The sequence below is a fragment of the Aptenodytes forsteri genome, unplaced genomic scaffold, assembly GCF_000699145.1.
Source record: "Aptenodytes forsteri isolate BGI_AS27 unplaced genomic scaffold, ASM69914v1 Scaffold217, whole genome shotgun sequence".
Classification (NCBI taxonomy): domain Eukaryota; kingdom Metazoa; phylum Chordata; class Aves; order Sphenisciformes; family Spheniscidae; genus Aptenodytes; species Aptenodytes forsteri.
Genome location: NW_008796222.1, coordinates 8,687,024 through 8,704,315, shown reverse-complemented (window position 1 = coordinate 8,704,315; position 17,292 = coordinate 8,687,024). Strand labels below are relative to the sequence as shown.

At 36.4% G+C, this 17,292-nt stretch overlaps 1 protein-coding gene across 2 annotated transcripts in view; it reads left to right on the top strand.

The window, feature by feature from the left end:
* ARMC2 (armadillo repeat containing 2) overlaps positions 1-17,292 on the top strand; it is a 70,040-nt gene that overhangs the window by 31,638 nt on the left and 21,110 nt on the right. For both annotated transcript variants that reach the window (XM_019474611.1, XM_009289172.2), the window contains 4 exons: positions 833-935; positions 3,533-3,753; positions 9,347-9,492; positions 11,746-11,845. In XM_019474611.1, coding sequence (XP_019330156.1) covers positions 833-935; positions 3,533-3,753; positions 9,347-9,492; positions 11,746-11,845 — 570 coding nt within the window. The remainder of the gene's footprint in view (positions 1-832; positions 936-3,532; positions 3,754-9,346; positions 9,493-11,745; positions 11,846-17,292) is intronic.

Genomic DNA, 17,292 nt, shown 5'->3' with positions numbered 1-17,292 from the left:
GGGGAATGGCTTTAAACTAAAGGGGGTAGATTTAGACTAGATATAAGGAAGAAATTTTTTTATGCTGAGGGTGGTGAAGCACTGGCACAGGTTGCCCTGAGAGGTGGTGGCTGCCCCATCCCTGGAAACATTCAAGGCCAGGTTGGACGGGGCTCTGAGCAACCTGATCTAGTTGAAGATGTCCCTGCCCATGGCAGGGGGGTTGGACTAGATGATCTTTAGAGGTCCCTTCCAACCCAAACTATTCTATGATGATTCAATGAAAAATCATAAAGAAGAGAAGAAATTGCACTTGAAATGCAGAGGAAAGGAAGAGATTTGTCACTGTATTTTTAACATTTTTACTTCCCTTTCATGATCTTTCAATGACCATGTAATGACCATGTTCATTGTAAGATCTTGTTTTCTGATATTTGAGAATAACTTTCATTATGACATCTACTATTGTACTGGAGTTCTTTGTGGTATGGCCTTAGATGCCAAACCTGTGAATCCTGTGCAGAATTTCTTTGTAAGAGTGAATTAGAGAAAAAAATGTGCAAGTTATTGATATACTACCTGCAGGAAATACATAAAAAGTTTATATATCATCTGTTATTTTGAAGTCAGTCAGCACAATTTGCTAAATAGAACTTAAACTAGCTGGGTTTCAGAGTCCTTTAATTCTGCAAACTTTTCAGTTTGGCTCAGTGTACTGTCATGGTTTCAGCTGGAATTTAATAGTTCTGTGAGAATACAAGTTTGCCATGATGTCTGAACTTGTAAAATATTATGGTACATTTTTGTATGTAGATTTTAGTTGTGATTTTTATGTCTTTTACTTTCTTTGCAGATGAAAGTGGATGGAAAAAATCTTCTCAGTGTTTGCAAGCTTGCATTTAAAATTTGCAGGAATGAAAAAAATGATTACATCATTCAAAATGATAGATTATTGGGTATGTATTTTGTTCTTGTATGTAAGTTAGATGTTGAAATTCAATAGTTAGACTGATCATCTTTCAAGAAAAATTATCAGAGCTAACTTAGTCACGCACTAAAAATTGCCTACTAGGTCAAAATAACGGTCCATCTAGTCCAGTATTCTGTGTCTAATGATGGCAATAGGGGATGCTATTTAGGGAAAGCATGGAAGCCCGTGTGTTTTCTGTGATCCATTTCCCCTGTACTACCCCAGGATCCAGAATTGTTACATTCTATTAGGGACATTAGATGGTGCATCCCTGCCTAATCCTTTTTAGTCTCTGTTTATAGATCTTTTGTTCATTAATTTGCCTAATTCCTTCTTGAACTTTCTGATTCTGTCTGCCTCTACAATCTCATAGAGCAACAAGTTCCAGAAGTTCTCTGTCTGCTGTTTTAAACCTATCTACTTTCATTATGCCACTGCTTGTAGTTTTGCAGGATTTGTAAGAGTTTCTACAGTCAGCTTACCCTCCACCTTCATGTTTTTTTAAACCACAGTCATATCACATATCTCTGCCTTCTTCTCTTCAGACTGAGGCATCTCAGCCTTTGAGCTCTCTCTTTGAAAGGATATTGTGTCATTCTCTCAGTTGTTTTAGTATTCCTTATTGTGTCATTCTCTCAGTTGTTTTAGTAGCCCTTCTCTGTACCTTCTCCAAGTCCAGGAGATCCTTCTTGAGATGTACAGAACAAAACTGTCTATAGAAGTCAAGATGTGTCTGCACCAAATTTTATAGAAGCAAAATAATGCTGTCTGTGTTGTTGGCCATCATCAGGAAGGATATTGAGAACCATCATTGGCTTTTTTAGAGGCTGCTGCACATTGAGCAAATGGTTTTGGAGAATTATCAGCAGTGGCTCTAAGATCTCTTCTGTGGTTGTAACTATATTTGTGTCATCCACGCACACCTTGCAAATATGAGAAATACGAAGAAAATGACAGTGTATGAATGATACTCAGTATCGACTGATGGTCATTCCTTTCATTAAAACTTCATTATGTTTTATTAACGGAGGCCTTAACCTTGCAAGCATTTATTGCATGTGCATAAGTTAAAGCACGTGCGTATATCTGCTTAAATAGATGAGAGTATTCATGGTCTTAAAGTTTAGTATGTGAATGTTGTCAGAAATAAAGACCAGATAAGCCTTTCCAGTAGTAAGATCAACAGGAAAGGACTCAGAGAAAAGAGAACAGCTCAGATTGCTCAACTGACTTTGGATACTGAAAACTACCGTTTTGCAGAGATTAGCATCATACAAAAATCTGGACAAGTTGAGTGGCTATGTCTGTGTAAGCATTGGTTTTTTTGCTCTCATTTCCATCTCCACTCACTTTTCTTTCACTTGCTCTTCTTTCCCTGTATTTTAAAAACTAGTAAAGGAAAGAATGTTTTTGGTAGGATTTTGTTTGTTTGTTTATTCACTCTTTATGTTTTGGACCCACCTCATCCAGGCCGAAGACATGAACCTGGGTTATCATCATAATCACCCAGATTTCTGTTGCAGTCACTGGGCTATAGATTCAATTTCTTTTTCTTCCTCTGGCCCTGTGAACTATTTATGTGCAGCAGCTCCAGTAGAAGAAACAAATTAACTGTTCATCCCAAAATAGACAACTTCTGTTCAAGACCCTGTTTGATGCTGAGCAGAGCAGGAACCTGAAGCTGATTTCTCACATTGCCACAACCCAAGTGGTTTAGCTGACCACTTGGCAGTTGGTGAGGGTGAGAGTTTGGGCAAGAGCCTGGAGTATGTGTACTTCATCCATATACATCCATATACTTGGAGAGAGTTTCAACTTGAGTTGAGACAGAAAAAACTTTAGAAATCTCTTAAGTTTAATGAGATGGGAAAATGCTTTTATTCAACTAGATGGCACACAGGAAGCAGAAGTAAATACCAGTTTCAATCAGTTACTAGAAATTCGAAAGTATAAAATTGGTTAGGGTTACTTATTTATTTAAGATACACTCACCAAATTCAGAATGTCTCGATTTGTCTGTGAAAGGTACATTGGGTTTGTGCTAACAACTGTTAATTTTAACATTTCAGATATCTGACAGTAGTAGCATAAAGCAAAACTTTTACAGTAACTTCACCTACATAAAAAGTAAATCTAAAAAGGCTATGAACAGACTTCAAATGTGAGATTTGAATTAGGCACCTTGCTTTTTAGTGCTCCATTTGAGATGCTTTAAGACATTTGATTTTTAAGGAAGTAGTGGGAATAAACCTCTCCAGAATGTCTCAAGTTTAGTACACAAAATTCCAGGCACACACAATCACTTTTGCAAATCTTGGCTGAGGATTTCAATGATTACTGCTATGTGTTTACAACTGGTGCTGGTTCTTGAAGCCTGGGAGAACAAAAGTCAGGCCCATTCTCTTATTCATCAATAATTGTTTCTTGGTTTCAATCTGAATACCCGATTTTTCTAGCCCACTTATTAGAAATGTAAGAGTTCAATCTGAGGGTTTTTTCCCAATTGTTAATCTCTTCAATGACTGGAATGTATCAAATATAAATGTTAATATTAGGCTTTCTGAATAATGATTTTCCTTTTAGATTGTTTGTTGGAGGTCCTGAGAACTGAAGATCTACAAAAAAGCAATGAAGCTCTCCTGTATTGCATGGGAGCTATAAAATTCATGTCTGGAAATGCAGTACTCCTTAATGAAATGGTCAACAAAGGAGCTGTTGAAATGTTGCTGCAATTAATGAAGCAGATTAATAATATAAAAGAAAATGACACATATTTCTCCAACTTGGGCCACCTGTTAGTCCAGGTTAGCATTTACTTTTATTTCTAAAAGTACACACTTCAAGGGCAAATTAAAAATTTAATTAGTGGAGATAAGCTAACCCTGTGTGCCACTGACAGAGTTGTACCTATATTTGAATAGACTTGTTTTTAAGAAGTTTACATGAAGTTGTTCAGGACCTAAATTTAATTATCATAGATTTTTTTGTGTAGTCAATTTTAAAGGCTTTAGAAATTCTGAAGTTAATAGAAATATTTTTAGGTACCTAATAAAACCAGTTTCTTCTTACTACTTTATGGTGCTGACAATGTTCTGGATATTATAGTAAACAGATAATAAATGTGTTCCCTGTCTAAATTCTTTAAACTGAAATAACAAATACAAACCGGTTCTGCAATACTCTAGGAGATTACAAAAAGCTTTTTATTACAAGAATAATGCATTTTAAAAAATGCATAGGAAAATATAGCTACATTTCTTTGACAAAGTGTTTCTGAAGAACTGTAATTTAAGGAAAAGGTAGTTGTAAAACCCAACACTTTTTGAATCTTTCTGAAGGCAGCAGGCTCAAAACTATCTTTTCACATATGAGGTACCTTGTTGAGTAGATTACAAAAAGCTTTTTATTACAAGAATAATGCATTTTAAAAAATGCATAGGAAAATATAGCTACATTTCTTTGACAAAGTGTTTCTGAAGAACTGTAATTTAAGGAAAAGGTAGTTGTAAAACCCAACACTTTTTGAATCTTTCTGAAGGCAGCAGGCTCAAAACTATCTTTTCACATATGAGGTACCTTGTTGAGTGGTGGCTATGGAAAATACTTTGCCGCCCTAAAGCTTTTTAAACCTTAGTGTTTTAGAAAAAAAAGGTTATGTAGCTAAATCTTAAGTTATGCATAGGTTGTGGGGTTTTTTTATTTGTCAAGGATTTGGCAGGTAGATTCCTGGCATTTGTCTTGGAAATTATTGATGTAAAGATTAGTGAATGGTGTAATTGTAAGCTTTTGGGGACTGCATAGGAAAAAATATTGGGCAATTTTCTGAGGTAGTGTTTACACTAAATTTCTCTACTAATTATGCCAGATTTCTTTAATTCTCTACTAACTTACAAACAAGGGATTTTATACTACTTGAAATTATATGAGAAAACAGATAGCTTACATCATCACGTTACTATTACTGATTTTTGTCTGTTTATTTTAGTGGAGCTATGAGCTATGTCTCTCCAGAATAGTGTGTATAATCTTAATACAAACATAAACAGATTGGGAGATGCTACGAAGCACTGAATGAAATGATGTGGCTTAATACGTACGTTTGGCTAAGGAAGTCCCAAAGTGGCAAACTGGTAAAGACTGGGAGAATATATGATGAAACTGGAAATTTTGTGCTTGTCGTGTTCCTATTTTCTTTCCTATCTGGTCTTGTCAGCGTTAAGTTCCTATATGAATCACAAAATTCTCTCTTACACACTTCTGTCTTGAGAATTGGGAACGTTAACTTTCTTGTGGCATTGTGAATTCTCCAAACAATTCTAAAATCATCTGTGCCATTTTGTTGATATCACACTGTATATTCTATACAAAAATGGTATATGGGATTTCCAGGCCTTCTTTTTCAAGAGAAGGTGTACAAACTTCAGGTCTGCATGTAATCAAGATTTTAATGACCATATTTTTCTTGAATGCTTCTAGTTAGACTTTGTAAGTCCCAATACTACTGCAGTGCTGCCTTAGGCTATCAGTTTAGTTAGAAACCCCCTTTTGAAAAGTACTGAGGAGGGATTGGGGGTCCAGAATGGATTCTGTTCTCAGTGTAGTTTGCAAGGTGATAGACAGTGACTTGAAACACCTAAACTGTAAGAAAAGTAAGCTTAGATGAAGAAGTAGAGTATGATGCCTCACATACGGAAGCTGTGCAGTCATTTCAGTGAGTGGAAGTTTAGGCTGTAGTTTTGGTAGGCATTTTAAAACCTGAATTAGAGATATGTATCCTGTGTCACTTTTCATGTCTATGTAGTTCAAAAATACTTATCCTTCTGAGAGCAGGAAGGGGATGGTTAAAAGCAAAGCATATTACTTACTGACGTTTGCTGGCTGCTGTTGGCATTAATCATATAATACATATAATGGGAATCCTGTTGAGCAGAAAGAGATGGAAATTTATGTTAAATAGATATAAAAAGAAGTTTTTGCCAGTTGGGGCATTTAAAAATAACAGATGATGTCCAAGTAATAAAACTAATGAATTGTATAATTTTCAGCTGTTTGACTAGCTGTCTGAACTTCCCCACAACTTTGCAGAAATATTTTTTCTTCCATTATTTGTATGTGGCTAAATTTAGGTTTTTAAATCAAAGGTTTAATTTGCAAATGTTTAAAAGGAAAATGTTACATTTTACACCTTTTTTGTGGGTCATTATTCTCTCTGCTGTTTTTAGTATGATTGGAAGTGTATCAAAACTATTTTGTACAGTTTGAATAGACTGGCTGTTCCTAAGGAGGCCACAAGTATTTTGTGGAAAAGTCAATACTGACAACTGTCTCTTATTGAGGTTGCTGTTTCACTTGTTTGTATTCTCTTCTATAGTAGTACAGATACTTCATTTTTCTTCCTCTTGTGAGAAAAGTAGCAATTCCTGCTGCTATGGAATTCCTGTGCAACTTTCTCATACTGGTTTCTTCAACAAATCTACATTAATGTGCACCATTTCTTCCATATGAGTTAATTGTTCAGTCATCATAGGCAGATGTAGGAATAGTTCTGTTTTCAGGGATGTAGTATCAAAGAAAGTTTCTTCTGTGATTCATGTCTTCAGAATAAAGGAAGTTTTTGTGGCATACTTCAACTTGTAGCAAAAGATCAAATACCCAGTGACATACAGAATTAATGAATAAATACAAGTCTTGAGGAATAGACAGCAAATTATACTGGAGGAGAAAAACACCTTAAATAGTCACAGTGGTCTCTGAGGGAGGCTCTGCCATCTCTTAACCCTGATAACTGAAGTATCTCAGTTAACTGGGACCATCTCTTCATTCTTTAACCGTATAATTGCACAATCACCAGATGGCAGTGTTATACGTAATCTTGCCAGGTCCTTTTTATGGGAATAAAGTCCCTCTCTGGTTTCTTCATTGTTACACAATGGATTTTATGCAGATGTCCCATAAGACAAGAATAAAAATGTTTGTAATAATAATTATTTTTCCTTAATAGAGGACATGAAATCAAGGTCATCTTTGACTTATTTTATGTTGCTTCACCTAATAGCCTGATTATACGAAATATAGTAATGCTTATTCAAAAGCCAAGGCTTTTGAAGTGTCACTGGCAAGACTTAACAAGTACTCCATGCTCCTTAATTGAAAAGCACTTAAATGTCTTCTCCTTTAAAAATAGAACTTGTCTGCTGTTAAATTTTCTGTTTGGGTGAATTTGATCTTTCACATGGCAACATAAGAATTAGGGCTGGTGGGGATTGCTAGAGCCAATTGTTACGCATTTCTCCCTGAATCACGGTGTCTGCTTGAAGCAATCAGACTATCTCTTGAATTCATCTGCTCTCTGGCTAGCTTCTATTATTTTTTCATTTGTACTCTTCAAATTTCACTTGCGTACTAACTGTTCTTTTGTGGGTGTATACTGGTATGAACTTCTGAATTTCATTGTCTCGCACATTTAAGTGTATACATTATTTTGCATTGCTTTTCCTTTCCAACCTGTCTCTGTGTGAGGATGCCTCTTGACCGAATTTACTGCTGGAGGATTTTGAACCATCTAACTGTCTCAGGCAGTGAAAAATTTTACTCTCTTTTTGGAGACCTCTGCACCATTATCTATTGATAAAGATTTTATTTTTTTCATCATCTAATATGTAAGTCTCTTTGCTGCAGTGAAAGCCCTGGTCTAGGTTTGAACAACACTTTAAATAATGTGGTTTATCCTTCATTTTCTTTATTGTGAAGTTTAGCTAGAGCTCAACAAATATCATCCTAGGCTGACTGTGGACATCTTGTATGTGAGCACTGAATGGAGTCTTCTGTGTCTATTCCATTTGGCAGGGATTTTTCTACCAAAACTTTTGAATAGCAAAGTATTTGATTATTATATTTTTATTTTAAAATATTTCTCCAGTATTGTGTTGATTTTTGAAGCATCATGACTTGTGAAAGGATGCATATCTGGAAATGTATTTTTTGCAGTTGTTTAGTTAAAATAACAAAAAAACTCCAAGTGTCTTCTTAAAATATGAGCAAATGGCTTCCATAGGTTCAGTTTCTGTTTACTCTGAATATAGTATACATTTCATATTTAGTGCTGAAGTTAAATCCATTCACATATCACATTCACATTAGCACATAATTTTTTTCCCTCTGTACCTTGCTTCTCCATTTTGACACATTGTTCCTTCTCCTATTGTTCCATTACAGAACATCGTGTGGTGACTGAAGATGTACGCTTTTGTCAAATTTGTTGAAGTAGGCAAGCAAATTTGAAAGCTGCTGGAGAATGGACAGAGTAGCGCATAGAATCCTATGAGCAAAAGCTCCTCAAACACAACAACTAACCTGCTCTTTGTCAGATTTTTCCTTTAAAACTAGCAATTACATATCACTGGACAAGCAGTCCAATTCAGTGATGAAATACTTAATTTCTAGGGTTTTTTGTGATTACAAACAATTTGAACAGATAGTCTTTGTGCCTTATCAAACTACATTTAAAACCAAATTGAAGTTAAATACCTTACTCTTAGAATAAGGAAAATCTGAAGAATTCCCATATTCACATTAGATTAAATGACTTCACGTTAATTTTATAGTAAGTTCTGGTTTGGATCAACAGTTAACTTACATGTCATTGCCTGTCTGACCTTGGCATTTGAATACCCTTACCTTGGAAGAAAACCAGAACATTTCAAAATATGCAACAGCTGATTCATTTTGCCTATCTACAAGTGATAGATATTTTATGCTTAAAACTCCTTGAAATAGAAGAGTATCTTCTGAAAATATTTTGCTTTCTCCAAAAAAAACTTGAGGACTTAAGCTTTTCATTTTTATACTGTTCAAATAGTGGATTTCTCTTGATCTTGATTAACTTTTAAAATTTTTAATCAAAATAAATTTTATTGTATTTTAAAATAAATTCATCTTAGTTTGCAACTTGTAGTTATTATCAAAATATGTATTATATATCAGTATTAATTTGCAGGACTTAAATGTAAATTTGCAAAATCAGACATTATGCAAAAAATCCCTTTAACTATCCACAGCATTTCACCTAATTTCCAATTGGTATATAGTTGTATACATGCATACAAGATTTTAAAACATATGAAATATCATGTTTCTCTCAAAGAAGGAGGTTACATGCAGGCAAAGACCACTGTCAGTCTTTTATTTTCAAACAATTATTTCAATATACACAATTGTGTTACTTACACGTTTCCTGTTATAATTTATTGGTAGATACATACCTGCAGAATGTTAACAGGGCATTCAGACTGCCTTAGACGTTATAAATGAGGTCTGAGCTTTATTAAATTTTCAAAACAGCGTGGATTCTGTTGTAAACGGCTGTGATTAATAAATCTTTAAATATTCTATATGCAGCTGACAGCTACTTTGCGAAACTTGGCTGACTTACCTCCGGCAAGACGCCAACTCATTTGCAATGGTGCAGTCTCTGAGCTCTGTGTGGCGCTAGAGCAGCGTATGAATGCTAAGGATGTATGCACCTATATTGTCAGGATATTCAGGTATGTATAGAACACAGTGCTATTTCTGCATGCAGTCAAGTCAGTGCTACTGCTTCAAGTGACCCCAAAGAGGGCAGAATCAAGCACTGAAATTGGATGATTTACATTGAATTGTTTTTTTAAAAGCTCTGTGTAGTTTTTAATTATTTTGTACGATAATTGTGTCTTTATTAATGTTGATAGAATGGTTTCATTGTAGCCATACAAACTTGGATTCATTGTCCCTGTGAAAAATGTTTTGTTGTATTGTGTCATTCTTTGATCCCATAGATTCTGATTGAGATTTTTAAAGTACCGTTTCTTATATTTTACAGCTGCATAAATTATTAAGTATTTATTAATCCTATTTTAGGCCATGTTGTAAAAAAATGAATGAGAGAAATTACACAAGCTTAAGTTATATCGGGGACTGCGTATTGTGAAATAAAATACAAAAGAGAGAAAACGTGATCAGTGTTCGTTGTTTTGAGCTGTCACAGAGCGTTTGAGGAGATTAATCTGTGGAATCAGGGCTTGAGTGTGCAGACGGAAGCGCTGAAAGAATCTCAACTTTATGAGCACCTCAGTGGCTGCTTACCAAGATGTGCTTTTTAGAGGGAGATCAGTATGAGTGAATCACCCAAAAAGGTCCTTTTGTAGTCTGAATAGTTTCTCAGTCAAAAATCTTCCAGTTACCAAGCACCAGCTTGCAATATCCAATGCTAAATGGACTTGCAAACAATTTAAGGATTTTGAAGAAGTTGTGAAATTAACTGTTGGTAATTTCAGGAGCAGTTGAGTTATAAGTACAATTTATGAATGCTGTTCTGGATGAAGTATTTGCCGTTGCTGCTTTGTTATTGTATTGAGTCATGTTGCCTGTGGCTCCATGTTCATTGAGGTTCTGCTATGGACTTCTCTTCCTGTTCAGCCCCTCCAAATTATCCATCACGCTCTCCTTACTAGATGAGATGAGGTTGTGCTTTGAAGAGCAGCTACGTAAGGGACTATCATTCCTTCCTCTCCACAGCTAAAAACAGGCAAATCTGGTCCTTTGCTGTTTGTGCTACCCGTGAAGCAAGTGAATTGCTTCCCCAATTCCATGCCACCTTGTCCACATCTGTCTCTCTAATTTTGTTCCTAAAAATGGGTTGAGTTCTAGCAATGATTACAGCACTTTGAGCATATTTACTTCTTCTAAGGAGAGAGCATTTCTTTTACTTGGAAAATGCCATGAAAAGTGGGGTAATGGGTTTGTAATTAAATGTAATCGATACTTACCCTGTAATTCTGACAAGGACATTTACTTGATCTAGAATTCAATATGGAGCAAAAGTAATTTGTCTTATTTAAAATTTCCTACTGCTTCAATTTTTTTTCTTAAGTTTAGTGAACTGCATGCTTCAAGGATACAAATTAGCCATAAAATCAATTTAATTAGCTTCCTGGAAATAGCAGTCATGGAAAAAAAAAATTATACTATGCAGCACAGAGCACAGATTTGAATTTTGTTTTGTCTTCTAGTAATACAGAATGATTATTCTTTTCTCTCAGTCAGTAACTTTAGGCAGCTTCTTTGTAGAGAATATGTTCAATCTATTCAGATTATTCATTTCTCTAAGTCTGTAAGTCTTGCTGTAATTGGTTGTAATTGAACATCAACACAGATATTTGCTGGTTTTGACATGGGAAGTAAGAGATTATCCTAGTTTGTTCTCTTATTGCAGTGTTTCTCGTATGACCAAAGCATGTCCAATTCTCTATTTTTGTAATGGTCAAGGTGAGCAGTGTAGGACCAGAGCAGCTGTTAGGGAATACGCAGAGATAAAATTGTGACTGCAAGAAGGCGCGTTCTCCATATTTGCTGGTGAGAGATGTGTTCTGTTAGTGCTGTCGCTGGGCTCTACTAGACGTGCATTAGGAAGGGTCCCTTTATTTCCTCTCCTGTCTGACTTCCCATGTCATCTTGAAATTACAGTTCTCCCATTGAACGCTAAGAAGTGCTGGTGTTAGCATACTGTGCCCATATGGCAAGCAGGTTGGGAAGCTCCTCATGTTCGCTTCTTCCCGTAATTCACTGTGGCGAGGATAGCTAGACTTCTGTTGTGCTCTTATGTAACTGCGTGTGCCTCTACTAGAAGTCAGAGTATTGGCATTCATTTCATTTGTTGGAAAATACAGCTCTGAGAGTCAAAAGCAGAGTGGGTTTTAAAAAAATCTTTTGTGGAAAAAAGTGCTTTCATTCATTTATATTTTATTTTTGTACCTTTGTAGCAAACTTTCTTCCTACAATGACTTCTGTGCAGCTTTGGCAGACTGCTCCAGATGTTACAACTTATTTTTAGCCCTACTAAACAAACACCAGAAGCAGCAGGTCAGTTTTTTCATCTCTTGATTTTTATATATTAATCCTCTGATGTGTCTGTGTATTATTGTGTATAAGCTTGTTTTCAGTGACCTACTTTTACGCATTTACCAAATAAAAATTTCAAATGATTGACAGCATTTCTAAGTAGTAAATAATTGAACTGAGATAATTTAGATTAAAAATTCAAAGCAATACAGAGGACAGATAGTTGATTAACTTGTCTATCCTTTGCATGTGTAGAAACAGTCCTTTGAGTACCTAATTATTTTTCTTGGTTTTAAAAAATACTTCTTAAAGCAAATAGTTTATTTGAATATTTAATAGTAGGAAATTGTTGGGATTTCTCCTGCCCTCCTCCCCTGCAAAAGAAGCGTGAATTTTCTGGAGTTAAGCAATTTGAAAGCAGAGGAAAATTTGTTCCTTGATAACTGCATAAGGTATCAGAACGTATCTCTCCTCTACCAGAGAAAACCATGTGCCTAGAATACTGCATTTGGAACGTTCACCTAGAAATAAACGTTTAGAGTTTGTCAAAATGCCTCGTATTATGAAGTAAAATTGTAAGAGTATACTTGCTACCAACTTCATTAGAACTTCGAGGGTCAGGTGTTGCTGTATTGTCCTGCTATATCATAGTGATCTTTCCTACGTTTACTGGAGCACTAGGAGTTTGGTGCAGGACCACAGTTTTAAAGATTGTCATGTTGGTAAGAGAGGAGTGCCCCGTGTATGGCAAATTACTGAGCAATATTGCCAGGTAAGCTTTAAGAAGAAAATAATTTTTATGTAAAGCATAGATGTTCAAAGGTGGAACAAGGTTTCAAAACATAGAACATTAAATCACATTAAGATTACTCTTAAAAGTAAGGAACTTTCTTGGCTGCTCAAGTATCTAAACTAGTTTGAGGACATTTAGTTATCCTATGCAATTTATCCCAGGGTTAGTAATTCCTGGAGAATTGTTGGAACGAGGTCTTTTGTGCTGCTGCTGTTAAAGGCAGTTAATGAAGGTAACCAGATCAGCTACACTGAACAATCTATTCTTTCTCTTGCCAAATACAAAAATAATTTCTCCCTTTCCTGTTTACCTGCATCCCTGTTTTCTGTGATCGTACACATGGAAGAGGAGCAAAGATTAAGTTGTTTCTATTCTTCTAAATGTCTGTTGATTAACATTTCTGTAGCATTTCTAGGTTTGGGCTGCTCTTGCATTGTATAGTCTTCAAAGATGCTTTAGTAAACCGCTATGTAAACGCTATGTAAATAATTTGAGAAATATCAAAGGCATGATATTTTACTAGATTTATAGTTATTTTTCCTTGTGAGCACTATTAAGTGCTATTTCATATGTGAGCACTGAGTATTAAAAACTCAACAAATGATGGGACTGGGAATAAGGAGCTTAAATTGAGTAACATCTTCCTCTCGATCTTCATCTCTAATTTTAAGGGGAACTTTTGTAGGCCCCTGAGATAATAGCTTTGTGTCATAATGAATTGTAGGCTCATATATAAATTCAAATTGTTTGTTGTCAGGTAGTGTTCAGAATTTAGCTTTTCATTTGTCTACTTTATTAAGTGGTCCTAAAATACATCTTCCTTCACTAGATTAGCATTGCTTTTTGTGTTAAACTGTCAGTTGTTTTATCAAAATATAAATTAGTAAAGAAATAGCTTGTGTATTAAAAATCTTAGTTATTATGTTGTGATGATTATATATACAGTGTCTTCAGAATAATTATTTCTTACTGCAGTTTTTAAACAAGCATGCAATTGTCAGTTGTCAGCTTAGTGCAGCCCTGCAGAAACAAGAGGGACGTAGATAATGTAATGCACCACTTTTTCTGTGCATATAATAAACACTTGAGCTGTGAGGAGTGCAAATGTTTTTCCTGAGGTGTAGTTGGCACTGCTAATCTTTCTTTTAAAACGCTGACAGCTAGTGAGTTATAGCGTGAGTAGGTATGTGTTGAAAAGAAAACAAGTAACAGCAGTGTGAGTAAAATTGTCTGCTGTGGGAAGAAACAAAGAGGAGGATAAATCAGTATTATTAACTCAAAACATTAAAAATCCTCAGGTCTAAGAACTGATATGTTAAGAAAGGAAGTGTATGTGTGTTTTCTGAATTTTCACGTTGCAAAGTTCGTGGGATCAGGTTTTTTTACTGGCAGTCATGGCAGCTAGAAACATAAAAGAAGACCAGAAAAATGAAAGAAAACCAGCATTCAGACTTTCTCAAGTGCTTTCATAACTGTGACTTTAAAAATAAGCATTAAATATTGTGAAAATAAAAATGTGAGCACTGGAAATAGGATTAATGACTTGCTCCCACACCACACACTGAATTCCACAGCTGCCACCCAAATAGTCTCTGTTCTTCTCACCACACTGCAGTTTCATCTCTCTCCTTTTTTTTTTCTCAGCTCGTTTTCTCTCTTGGGTAAAAGAGTCAGAAGGAATGGGAGAGTAGTAATTTAACTCTGTGAGAAAGACTTTTGGGGAAATTGAGTTGGCAAGACTTGCTAAATTCTATGTATCATAGTCTTAGGTAAGGAGAGGAGTACGGAAGATTGGAAATGCTGGATCTGCAAGGTAGGGCTGGGGAATTCAGCAGTGCCTTTCTACGCATTTGAAGTACATGTTCTGTTGGACTTCGCTTGTGGTTGGTTTTGGAGCTTACTTGTGTGGAGTAACAGAAAAATCCTTGGTGGCTGCCACATGCCGTGAAGGCTGTCAGAAGTAGAGCCTCTATCTTGCAGGATGAGCTTTGCATGCTTCTGTTTCTAGTCAGCATTGTAGACTTTTGCCCATCTCCAGAAATCTTTGAACAAGATGCTGTTTCCCTTTCCCAGATCATTATCATCTCGAAGCTTTTCAGATAAGCTGTATAAAGAATGACTTTCTCAGTCTGTGGTTAATGTCGTAAGTCACGAGAAGGCCATGCTTTTGGAACAGGGAGATTGCCTAAATAGGGCAGTAGTTTCTGTCAGTAAGTCAGGCACTACCTGTGAGCTTAGGTGGCCTTTTGGGCCCTGCCAGCTTCCGTGTAATCTTTTACCAGTGTACAGTTAGGAGTCTATTTTCAATCCTAAGTGCACAAACACAGGGTGTGATACTAAAATTTGCATAGAAGAAATCTTGTGCCTGTTGTATATAAAAGTCCCTTTATACTTTAGTGTAGCCTACTTTTTTAATTAGGAAACTTTTGTTAAGTATCTGACATCACTGGATGCAGCAATTGCCTATTCAGCAAAAGAATAATCACACTGGGTCACATGAAAGGTTCATCCAGCCTAGTATCCATACTTGGCAGTGGTGAAAATCAGATGCCTGTGTAAACTTACCAAATCTCTGCCTCTTTCCAGTTTGGAAACTTCCTCAGCCAGCTGTGGTTCTCTGTGTATGAAATAAACCTCAGTTGACTTCTTTTCCATGGAATTCTACAGTCTCCCCTCTACCCCATATAAACTTCTAACATGTTAAACATCCATTGGCAAGGAGTTGCCATAGCAACTACCCATTGCACAGATAATTCCTTTTGCTTGTTTTGAATTTGGCCTTTACTATCTTTATTTGATACCCTCTGGTTCTTGTATTGAAAAGTTGGTGAATATTTAATCCTGTCATTCATTTCACACCACTTTCTAGACCTTTATCATATCCTCTTCGAGCTACCTCTTTTCCAGGCTGAAGAGTCCTTGCTTACTTAGTCCTTTCTGATATAGAGGCTATTCCATACCATTGTGCATCCATGTTGCTTTTCTCAGAACTTTTTACAATCCCGGTTCCTGTATCTTTTTTTTGAGATGAGGAAGCCAGAACATGGCAGTTAAGATGTGGCCCTATCATCGATTTGCATGCCTGCGTAAGTTTATTTCCCAGTAATTCCCAGTATTTTATTTGCTTTCTTGACCTCCTGTGAGCATTAAAGCCCCATGAGGAATCTGTCATTAACCCCAAGATTGCTCTTCAGGTGGTTATGGTTGGTTCAAAGGCTATAATTTTATACATGAAGGTATGTCTGCTCTGTGTTTTTCCACACGCATCATTTTATGTTTATCTGCATTTAAATTTCATCTGCTATTTTATTACCAGTTGACTACAAATCCTTTTTCTGCTCTTCAGTCAGCCTTCATCTTTGCTACTTTGAATATCTTAGTGTCATCAGCAAACTCTCCCATATCACTGCTGTCACCCACTTTTCCATGTTGTTTATGGACAAGTTGAACACAACAGGTCCCAGCACAGAACCCTGTGGAATTCCGCTGGTCATCTTCCACCATTGCAGGAACTGCTAATTTACTCTGTTTTCCATCCTCTAATCATTTATCTATACCAGGACATTCTCCCTTACAGCATGACTGCTTAGTTTCACTAGGATTTTGGTGAGTGACTTTGTCAAAAGTCTCCTGGAAAGCCACATGGGTGGTATCAGATGGGTCTTCTTTATGCATGTTTTTTGATCCCTTCAAAGAACTCAAGAATTGGGTAAGTCAGAACTTAGGAGTCTTAAAGCTGATTGCGTTTATCCGACTGTCCAGTAATTTCATTATTCTTTTTTATGGTCTCTTCTGATTTATCTAGTACAGACACCAGACTTGAATCTCATTTGGATCCTTTTCATGTTTGTTACCCTTCCAGTCCTTAGGCATCAAGGCAGTTTTGAGAAGTTGCACATCACTGTTAGTAATTAAGCTATTTAATTAATTACTTCTTCTAGAACTGTTGGGTGATTATCCAGTCCTGTTTGTTTTGTCAGTTTGTTCCTTAAAATTGTTTGTGATCACTTCAGTTTTGGACAGATCCTCTGATGAGTCTTCCCCAGAGAAGGCTGTAGCATTGAGATCCCCCCAGTTACTTTCACAGTGGGCATGAATCAATGCAAAGAACTCATTTAGCTTCTCTGCAATGACATTTTCTTCTCTGAATGCTCCTGTTTTATCCTGATCATCAATTAGTTCTGCAGATTCTGGCAAACTTCCTGGTCCTGATATGTTTGAGAAGACTTGCTATTATTTTTGCATCTCTTGCATCAGCTAGTAGAACTGCACTAATTTACAATTATAATTTGCATGCTGCTTTACCTGTTTGATTTAACAATCAGTTTGTCAGAAACAATTTATTAAATGAGGAATAGACTGATGTTGCCTTGTCATCCTCTCTAAGGAGACGTCCGCATTTATCGGGTTCACTGTGCCTGGAGTGGTTCATCTTGAGGGCACTCACAAGGCATGTGTGGGACAAACGGGGGATCAGGCCCAGCCAGCACGGGTTCATGAAAGGCAGGTCCTGCTTGACCAACCTGATCTCCTTCTATGACCAGGTGACCCGCCTAGTGGATGAGGGAAAGGCTGTGGATGTGGTCTACCTGGACTTCAGTAAGGCCTTTGACACCGTCTCCCACAGCATTCTCCTAGAGAAGCTGGCGGCTCACGGCTTAGACAGGTGTACTCT